This window comes from Archocentrus centrarchus, chromosome 2, assembly GCF_007364275.1.
Source record: "Archocentrus centrarchus isolate MPI-CPG fArcCen1 chromosome 2, fArcCen1, whole genome shotgun sequence".
In the NCBI taxonomy this organism is placed as follows: domain Eukaryota; kingdom Metazoa; phylum Chordata; class Actinopteri; order Cichliformes; family Cichlidae; genus Archocentrus; species Archocentrus centrarchus.
In genome coordinates this window covers 10,265,191-10,275,250 of record NC_044347.1, presented here as the reverse complement: position 1 = coordinate 10,275,250, position 10,060 = coordinate 10,265,191, and the positions used below count along the sequence as shown (strand labels likewise).

The 10,060-nt window shown below is 41.0% G+C and overlaps 1 protein-coding gene across 8 annotated transcripts; it reads right to left on the bottom strand.

The window, feature by feature from the left end:
• Nucleotides 1-1,103: 1,103 nt before the first annotated feature.
• LOC115794210 (transmembrane protein 237B-like) lies at nt 1,104-9,704 on the bottom strand. Of its 8 annotated transcripts, XM_030749589.1 has the most exons (15): nt 9,542-9,704; nt 9,296-9,331; nt 6,897-6,962; nt 5,624-5,655; nt 4,932-4,945; nt 4,767-4,835; nt 4,468-4,596; nt 3,933-4,023; nt 3,272-3,429; nt 3,053-3,185; nt 2,768-2,959; nt 1,740-1,813; nt 1,575-1,659; nt 1,375-1,496; nt 1,104-1,295 (listed from the first exon to the last, which is right to left on the bottom strand). In XM_030749589.1, the coding sequence occupies exons 1-15, from the start codon at nt 9,560-9,562 to the stop codon at nt 1,231-1,233; spliced, it is 1,287 nt and encodes a 428-aa protein (XP_030605449.1). In that variant the 5' UTR covers nt 9,563-9,704; the 3' UTR covers nt 1,104-1,230. The 8 variants fall into 8 exon arrangements, with proteins under 8 accessions (XP_030605449.1, XP_030605461.1, XP_030605455.1 ...); XM_030749601.1 differs by lacking the exon at nt 6,897-6,962; XM_030749595.1 differs by lacking the exon at nt 6,897-6,962 and having other exon boundaries at nt 1,105-1,295; nt 4,767-4,838.
• Nucleotides 9,705-10,060: the final 356 nt, after the last annotated feature.

Sequence of the window (10,060 nt, the reverse complement as noted above, 5' to 3'; positions counted from 1 at the left end):
ATACAAAACTAAAAAAACTACAACAAAAACAAAAAGACACGAGAAAGAGACAAAAATGAGCACAAAGTCTTAAAATAAATATATAAAAACAGACAAAATGACTAAAAAAGGACACAAATAGACTAGTGACAACAAAAAGACACAAAATATGAGTAAAAACATACAAAATTACCACAAAGGAGCACAAACCAAGACCAAAGAGAAACAAACAACACTAAAAAGACAAAAAATGTTGTTACAAGTGTTACAAAACTTAAAAAAAAAAAAAAAGACACTAAATGGCTGGTAGAAACAAAACAACTAGAGGAAGACAAAATAAAAGCCCAAAGTAACAAAATATGACACCAAAAAGACACAAAATGACACCAAAGACATAAACTAATAACGCAAAACGAGACACAAAATTAGACTGCAGGGATACAAACCAACACCAGAGACACAGAATCAGTCAGAGTGAGATTTTTAAATGAATCTCGGACACTTGAACTGTTTGTTACTCAGCTGAATGTAAAACTCATTTACAGTTCAGCCAAGTCCACGTGATAACAGCTGCACGGTGCCGAGTCAGCTTTCAGTTCACGCAGCCGACATCAGTTTCCTCCACATCCCGACTTGCGGGACGGTTCAGCACGGACACGCTGACATTTCAGCTCCTTTCAGCTTGACTCTTGTTTACAAAAGCTTCACAGAGTCACAACACAACTGCTTTGTGGTTATTCTTCAATCCTCCACAACCTAAACTCTTATTAGGTCTCAGATCATTAAAGAAAATGTAATCAGCTCTTCCCAATCTCCCAATCCCACATCCTTTGTTTTTCACTGGAACTCCTTTCAGCGCTTTTACTTTAGCTAAACTGGTCTGAATTTCCTCCACAGCCACTCTGCTGCCATTTTTTCAGCTTTCAGTGCAGTAACACCACTGATTACTCTCTACACCACTCTTTGATACTTTACAACACTTTTAGCTCAGATGGAGTATTTATTTTTTTGCCATGTAAATCTCTTCCTCAGCTCAGTGAACAGAACGGTGCTGTAATCTGAGTGTTTTCTGTCCTGGTTTTTATGCAGGGAAACAACTGCAAATGAAGACAATTTTGTGTTCTTTAAATGTCTGTATTTAAAAAAAGAGCACATTTTAAATATAGAAAAATAATCTACATTCACAGACAGAATATAATGCAGAAACATGTGCAAAATGATACAAAGCTGTACAGTAAATCCTTATTTTCCTCAGGGAGTCATTTCTGAAGTGTCCTCTGGCTTTGGAGGCTCAATCTCCATGGCCATCAGATAACCTGAGGAGGAAGGACACGACAATAAAAACAGATGCATTCAGCTGGATTTTCCTTTTTAAGCAGCAATGTTCTCTCTCACCCTCCGTGAAGTCCGTCTCAGGTCTGGTGGCGCTAAAAATCCAGGCCAGGCCCACCAGCAGGGCCACCACCAGGTTGATGGTCACCCACGGGTGGAGAATCTGGTGCTCCGACCCTGGAGGCCTAAAGCAGAATCATGTCAGGCTCAGGTATCAAACCCGGAGTTTATAATGATAGTGGCAGATATTCCAGTGAGCTCACAGTAGTGTTGAGTTGAACGAGTAGAGGTTGATCCGATCGCTGGTCATCTGCTGGCTCAGAGAGAGGACCAGCGCCGAGAAATACACTGTGTGCAAAAAGCAAGACGCGTCAGCTGAAACCCAAACAGACACCGTAACGGTGTGGATATACAGGAGGAGGACTCACAGAACGAGGCGAGAGCCACCGGCTCCAGCGTGATGAACTCCCGCAGAGACACAGAACCTTTGGCCAGATTCACTCTGAGGAGACGCAAGTTTCATTTAACACGTTATTTTTTTCTCACATCTGCTTTCTGCAGTTCATTCACTGTGTAAATGGATGAGCCATTTATTTATTTTACACTTTTATTTACAAACTTTTATTAGGAAATGATTAAGTTTTAGTATAAAGGCTTTTGCAAATTAAGTTTTGACTTGTGCAGCACTCAGTGGCAGCATAATGGCTGCAGCCTATCCCGGCTGCCACAGAGCGAGAGGCGGGGTACCAGAACCATTCAATCCTTCACTTGTTAGGCAGACGTGTGTGTAATCCACAACACCACATGTCTATGGCCAGAATAACTGTGATAAATATATCAGACATTAACGTTTGAGTTCTATGCTTGGCTCAGCTCTCAGCTGCAGTTTTCCTACAACGCTGTAGCCTGCAGGCTGCTGCCCCCTGGTGGGCTGTACTGGTACTGTGGGTGGACTATGAAACGCTTCACAAATTTCAAAAAATGTTTTAAAATTGTGGAAATATTCATGATTAAATATTTACTTTTTCAAACGTAAAGAGCAATTAAAAAAATGTTGCTGTGCAGTAGTTTAACTGGTGCCATGGCTAAAAATTACCTCAATGAGAAATTAGAATTTTTTTAATTTTATTTTTTATTTTAAAAGAAACACAAAGGAGGAAATACTCCACTCGAGTTTCATACACTGTTCTTAAAAATTTGGGAATGTTGTGAGAGGACGTTATAATTTAAGTGCTGCCAGACATCAGGGTGATGTAATAAACATTTTTCCACTCTTTAAAATGAAAAGAGAAAGCTGTGATGGTTCAGATTGAGGTACCTGCTGCACTTTAATCCCACAGCGAACCTTCAAGGAAAGTCTCAACTTTCTGAAGCTGACAGCTGGCCCTCTGTGTTCTTTTTCCTTCAGTCAAAATGTGGTTTTTTTTGTAACGGGGTGAACTACGATGGATTTTACCTGTCGAAGGCGGCCACCGAGCTGATGGCGAGCAGCAAGTAGAGCAGGGACTGCGAGGGGTACGCCAGACTGTGGTACTGTTGCAGCAGGTTAGACAGAGCGGTGAGGTGCTGCCCGGCTAGCATGTACACCACCACCACGTTCCACACGGCGTAGCCCGCCAGGAAGCCTTGACAGTACAGCCCGAGCACCCTGAAGGACGAGGAGAGGAGGGGAGGAGCATTCAGGCAGGAGGATGTACTCGGGAGCACTTTTAAAATCATGCAGGAGACACCTTGCTGTTACCTGAAGCCTCCGTGCACTCTGATGGAAACATCTTTGGTGGTCCACAGTGGCTGCATGTGCTGGAAGTCCGGCATGTTATCCATCGGGTCGCTGGGCTTCCTCCAATCAGAGCGCTCAGCAGCCTGGAAACGCTCTGCGTGCCAACACACAAAGAAAAGTGAAGCGTTTCCTCCAATAGCCTCGACTAAACCATCACCATCTTCTTCTTCTGGCACTCACTGTTCCTCTCTACGAACACCTTCCCGACTGGCTGGCTCTGACCCTGCGGGGCGGCAAACAGGGAATGCTGGGGAATGGCTGGAGGGGTGTCGGTGACGATGTCGTCCTCCGCTACATCCAGCTCATCCGGAAGCTGCGACTCAACAACTTTGGACTTCCTGAGAGAGAGAAAAGAAAAAAAAAAAAGAAATCTGATTTTTCTCACGTCACATTAAAGGATGTGTCCTTTAAACTGGTTCACATTCAGGCTACAACAATCAGCCGCTCAACGAGCATTTATTTTGAAAATCTGTGGTTTATCTGAGTAGTTTTACAGTGAAAATACCTCCAAAAACTAATTGCTCAATTTGATGCTTTTCTTTGCAAAACAGGTTTGTTGATTAAAACCTGATGAAGCCCCCGATGTCCCGGAAGGTGAATTAAAAATAGTTTTCTGTCTTTTTTTTTTTTAGAAAGTAACTTGCAGATAAGGACACAGATTTCCACTCGACATGTTTGAATCTGTACTCATTCAAAGATGGTGTGATGATAATAAAATATATAATAAAAATCATCTATCAGCTAAATACGGTTATGCAGCCAGAATTTCACAATCAGTGCGTCTCTACCTGCAGATGAACTGATGCTGAAAATAATCCTCATTAAAATAAGAACTTCTTACTTTTTCTTTCTGGGTTTTCTGACCACTTCTTCATCTGTGGTCTGATCTGCAGCGTCTCCGTTCACCAGGTCGGCGTGGTCGTCTTCGAGATCTGAAATTCAGAGCGGACAGAGAGCACACGCACGCACACACACACACGAGGTCAGTCCAAGTAACCTCTGTGACCTCAGAGTGCTCTAAATGCTCATTTTCAGCCTTTTTTTTTCTACTCTTGAACCTTTAATAATCACAGAGGTGCTGAAGCTCAACCACCTTCTGTTTGTGAGAGGCAGCCAATCACAAGGCAGCTGGTTTTAAGTGGGAGGAGTTAAAGCGGCTTGTTTCATTCAGAGGATGAACCATGCCCAGACTGAGATAAACAAGTATTATTTATAACTGGGATTCATGCAAAGCTGCTCCAGCAGAGTCCAAGAATAAAAATATGGTGCTGCATCCCCACACAGCACCGCATTTAAGGCGGGAAAAGCCTTTAAAATTTTAATTTCATGATATACTCGGAAGCCACAACTATTAGAAGGAGAAGCCTTGAACTCACCTATAGCGGCTGTTTTCTTCTTCCTCCTCCTCCTCTGCGGGGGGGCGTCCCCCGCAGGTTCGAGGGTTAGGTGCTCGCCGATCTCAGAAGCCCTGCGGCTGCCGACGCCTCCCATCTCCATCCCCTGATCTGAAGGTGGAAACAGGAAGTTCAGTAAACACCAATAACAAAGGAGGATTATCAGGAGGATTATCTGTATGACAAATCATAATATCATAAAACAGATTTATGAAATGAAAGTCACTGGCTGTGATTTCCTTTCCTTTGTCAGGCAGGCTGAACATGAAGGTGCTTCTTACCATCAGTATCATCCACCCCACTTGCCTCCTTTTTCGCTCTCTTCTTCTTGTGTTTCAGTGCTGGAACATCTTCTGTGCAAATAAAAAGGCAGAAATAACTAAAGTGAAGTCAATGGAGGAACGAATGAAAGAAATGCAGCTTGTTTATTACAAATTTTGACCCACCTGTTGTGTCTTGACTTCATGTATCCACAGATCACAAAAACAAAGCAAAGAGAGAAGAAACGTTTAGTTCCTGCTCATTCGAGCCTCATGTTACTCCCTCCTTTTAAGCCAGCTGTATTATGAGTGGTTGCCCCTCGCTAGCAGCAGGTGGGCGGGGTTTCTGTATCTGAAATAACCATATGAGGCGACAGCTGCCATCTCTGACGTTATAAAAGAAAAAACTGAGCATTTAGAGCAGCGTGAAGTCTGGCTTTTGGCTCTTGATGACCTCATTATTTGAAACTTTGACCACATTTTAATATGAGCACCACCATTATGAAAACATACAGTCATGTTTTTTGGTAGTGGCACAATTATTTTTTTTTTTTTTAAATGTTTCTACAACATGATAAAAATCAAAGTTGATGAATTTTTGTGGCCTTCTCGTTGCCCGCTCACTATTTAAGGACTGACCATCGATCCTCAATGGGATTATGAGTTTTTCCTCATCATTCTTCCTGTTATTCGAGGATCTCTGAGCCACTTCAAGTTCAAAGGAATCGTTAAAAGCCCCCAAATTACCATCACATTCACGCTCACGATGAGCGGATGCAAACTTCTGACCATCAGTGTACGTGCAGCATAAAATAAGGAAATGGTTAATTAACAGATCCCCGTTAGCACTGCATCACAGCAGCTATTTGTTTACCTACCTTGACATCGTGGGAAGAGATCGCTGCCCCCGCTGGAAGACATAAGGAAACACAAGTCAGATTTCTTCCATTGTTAGAAAAAAAAAAAAAACCCTCAAAGAAATTTGAATTTCTTCTTTTAAGGATTTGAAAGTCACACCCAAAATATACCAACATTTGAACTGATTTTTTTGCTCTAAATTTCTGTTTATGCTACACAAGTTATGCACAGGCTGCTAATTACTGAATTAACAGATCTAAAAAAAAACAAAATTAAATACTTTTTTTTTGCAACATTTGGAGTCATTTTTATTTGAAATCCTGTGAGAAGAATGCAAATTTCACACAAAATCCTACAAGTCACCGTACTGCACATCTACCATAAACATCCAACAGACACACCAGAGACTGATCAATCAATAACATTTGACTGGAAAGCTTTTTGGTCCCATCAACTGCACCTTAAACATATCTAATCATCACTCTTCAGTAACAAGAACCAAAGACATAAAGATACAAAACTGAAAGTGATTCAGCCACTCTTACAAAGCTCATTACAAGAGGCTGTTTACACCATCAGCACTCACATAACCGCTGAAAAAGTCCAGATTTTAACAAAGAGTTCAGGAATTTGCAAATATAATCCCGAGTCAGATAAACCAACCGAGACAGACGTCTTACCGCCGTCTTTCTGGCCATTTCTCCCAAGAAACCCGTCAGACAGGAGTTAAGCAACACATGACATCCTGACTATTAAATCCACGGCTAAATCTGTGCTAATACATCTGCCAGGACCGAGGATTACTCCAAGCACAGGTCAGACGATTAAAGTCCCTCTGAAGAGTGTTGGAGCAGCAGCAGCGTCTATTTAAGTGTCTGTGAGTAAAAACATCCAGGAAGTACATCGTGTGACATAAAGCAGGTGGGGCGGAAATCACTGAGTTCTCAAACGACTTAAAATTAAGTCGGATTTTATTTTTTAAATTTCAGTTTTATGTCATGACCTCAGCGCCTCATTAAGCCAATAAAATCACTGTTTTCATGCCTGTGTTACAGTATGAAGAATGCTTCAGCTACATGAGGGTTTTTAAATCAACTTTCTATCACTGCTTTCACTGAATTCATTATTTAAGGTCAGAAAATGTAAGGAAATTTGGCACTTTCATTTCCCAGAAGCCAACATGACACCCTCAGAGGATCTGCTTTATGAGATTTTGAATTTATGAAAAACAGAAAGAAAACAGCAGATCTTCATTTTTAAGGAGATGAAACCTGCAATAGTTTGATGTTTCACCTTCATAGCGAGCTTTATATTTCCAAGTGTTCGATGAAAACAGAGACGCACCGGCTTCAGTGACTCCTGAGGAAAATAACACTGATAATGTCTTCAGGAGGGATCCAGAACAAATTAGAGACTCTGTAAGCAGAACCATTAATGGCACTGGAATCAATACAGTGGGATCAAAGTCCATTAATCAACAATGTATTTTCTCTTAGAGAACTGCTGGCCACAGGATATTTTCTCTTTTTCAGACCATTCTCTGTAAACCTTAGAAATGGTTGTGTGGGAAAATCTCAGCCCAACAACCACGCCACATTCAAGGTCACTTAAATCACCATTTTCCTCCCATTCTGATGCGGGTCATCTCGATCATTATCTACATGCCTAAATGCACTAAGCTGCCATGTGATTGGCTGATTAGATCCATCCATCTGTTCTCTTCTGCTTATCTAAGGGTTGCGGGGGGCTGGAGCCTATCCCAGCTATCATAGGGTGAGAGGTGGGGTACACCCTGTACAGGTCGGCAGCCTGTCGCAGGGCAGAGACAGACAACCATCCACACCTGTGGGCAATTTAGAATCACCCATTAACCTAACCCCACTCTCTGGAGGAAACTAAAGTAAAAGTCAGGCAAACTCCACACAGACAGTCCCGGGTCGAAGTAGATTCGAAACCTAGACTGTCTTGCTGGGAGGCAACAGTGCTAACCACTGTGCCACCATACTGCCAGCTGATGTTTGTGTTAATAAGCAGTTAGCAAAAGGTGCATCTAATGCAGACAATGGAGTCCAGTTTAAGAATTTATTATAAGGCCTTGCTTTTTATTCCACAATCAGATCCCTCAGATTGGATAATCAGCTGCTTTCACAGGTTCAGGTCCAGGTTTAAAATCAGCAGCGCCCGGGCTTTTACTGTTTTAGAACAGAACAGAATAGCTTTATTGTCATTATATAATCACACATAGTGAAATTACAGCCCCACTGCTGTGGAAGAAATGTCCTTTCACTATCAGAGCAGCTCAATCAGCCCAGTTTATGAGAGGCTCCTTGACAGCCACCTTTTCCACTGAGATCATTTCTGATGAGGCTGCTAATAACAAAGTGTTATTAGTGGTTCCTTTCCAAAAGTTCTGCTATGTGTACACAACGCTGGTCCATCCCTTGAGTTAGCGCCTTTTTATGCTTGAATGATTCACAGGTCGGAAACAAAAAAAAGAAAATCTCCTCTGATAACGGTCAGGCACAAGGACTGGACTAAAAATGAGTGAAAAAAATACAGCCAGTGAAAAAAGACAAACTTTTCTCCAGACCACTTTAAAACACTACAAGAAAGTCTGGCTGCTTGGAAGCAAAATATAAAGTAATGAAGGGTGGCTCAAGACTTTTGCACAGTGTTGGAGAAAATATAAGTGGCTGTTAATAAGTGTTGTGTAAATTGTTTCAGTAATGTGGAAAAATTAAAGGAGGAGACATCTGAAGCTCTTAATTTGAAAGAACCTTTGCACTAGCACTGCGTTGCTCTGTTTTAATGATTTTAGTAAAATTTGCAAAGCACCTTAAAAACATCCTTAAAACACTGATTTAGAAATGTGCTGCAGAAATAAAACTTATTATTATTATTATAATAAGGAAAGAAAGAGGCAGTGTTGATTACTTATAAAGAAAGTAAAATATTACTTTTCATTTGATTTCAAACGTTAAAAAACTGTGGAGAAAAGTGTCTCAGAGCTCAGAATAATGTTTTAATCAGCCCAGTCAAATGATCAATGCATCCTATGATTGGGAATTGATTTCAAAAAGAAGTACGAGCCATGTGGATAATGGCTGCCAAGTATATTGATAAGAGGAGTGTTTTCCTTTATTTCCTTTCAGTTTCTGCTTTCTCTCTGTGTCATTGTTGTTTTTAATGCTTTTAAAAATGTGACAAAGCTGTTGTTGAGTAAATCACAGGAAATTTAGAGCGTCAAATGCTTAATTTCATTGGTTTTTAGTAATTTTCAGCTTTCCAGCATTAATTCACTTATTAATTTATTTATATAGCGCCAAATCACCTCAATGAGCTTTATATTATAAGGTAAAGACCATACAGTAATATTTCATGTGCTCTGATCAGGCAGAAACAATTAAAAAAATTGAGATTTTTCACCTTTGTCCTGCAGGTTTATGCAGGTACCTCTGGTTTACCTGTGGATACTCAACACACCTACTACTACAGTGTTGTGTTTCGGTGCATCCTCTTCAGTCTGATCAGAAATCAGCCACCTTTGCCTTTTTTAATGCTATTCCAGAGTGGAGATCAGTAAATCAGCACCAGCTGAGCTGCCTTCACTCAGTACCTGCTGGTCTTTTTGTTAAACACACAGTTATATGTCACACGCACACAACAACAGCGCAGAGGTTTGAGTTACTGACCTGCGGCAGCGGCGGCAGCTCCCTCACCCTCCGCGGCTACACATTCACAGAGAAAACACACAGATTACAAACACCATCTGCGCTTTATCATCATCATCACTATTTTTATTAGACCTCCGAGAGAGATTACACACAATACAGCCTCTGAATTAAACTTAAAACGTGTTTTCTGCTCCCAAATTCACATTTAGGGACAAATCACGCCACTTTCCATAAGTACAACCCTTATATGTGACCGGTTCTCACCTTTAGGGCTCCTGCATCCATAGCGCGCCTTTAAAGGTTAAGCCACTTCAACCATATACGGCCGATAAGTTTATTTTACTGGCTCCAGGAGTTTAAAAGTGAATAAATCGCTGATTTTTACTTTGTTTACGCTCGGTAACCGGGGAGGAGAGGGGCGGGACTGTAGCCCGGATGTATTTATGAGTGGTGCGGCGCACTTCCTGTAGCTAACAAAATAAGAGCTGGTTGTTTCCACGGCTGTTAATTATTCATTAATCCGACATCTATTTAATTTTTTCCCTCTTGGCAGGGAAATGTCTAATTTTCTGCACTTTTAATGACTTCGTTTTGTTTTTAAGAAAATGGATGGATGGATACGCAAACAAATGCATGAATTTAATTCTTGCAAAAAGTTGAATTAAACTTTACAATAATTAGCATTAAAATGTCAGTGCTTTTATTTTTTATTTTGCAAAGGGTTACCAAGACTGTTTGGCTTTTGTTAATCTTCCACGTTGTTTGGCATGAAAACGGCTCGAT

Excerpts from the sequence above, each read along its gene's own strand:
- LOC115794210 (XM_030749589.1), bottom strand. The coding sequence starts at position 9,562 with ATGGATGCAGGAGCCCTAAAG. Across the intron at positions 4,597-4,766 it reads TGGGGTGGATGATACTGATG|ATCAGGGGATGGAGATGGGA; the intron begins GTAAGAAGCACC and ends TTCCACCTTCAG. Across the intron at positions 1,296-1,374 it reads TGAGACGGACTTCACGGAGG|GTTATCTGATGGCCATGGAG; the intron begins GTGAGAGAGAAC and ends CTTCCTCCTCAG.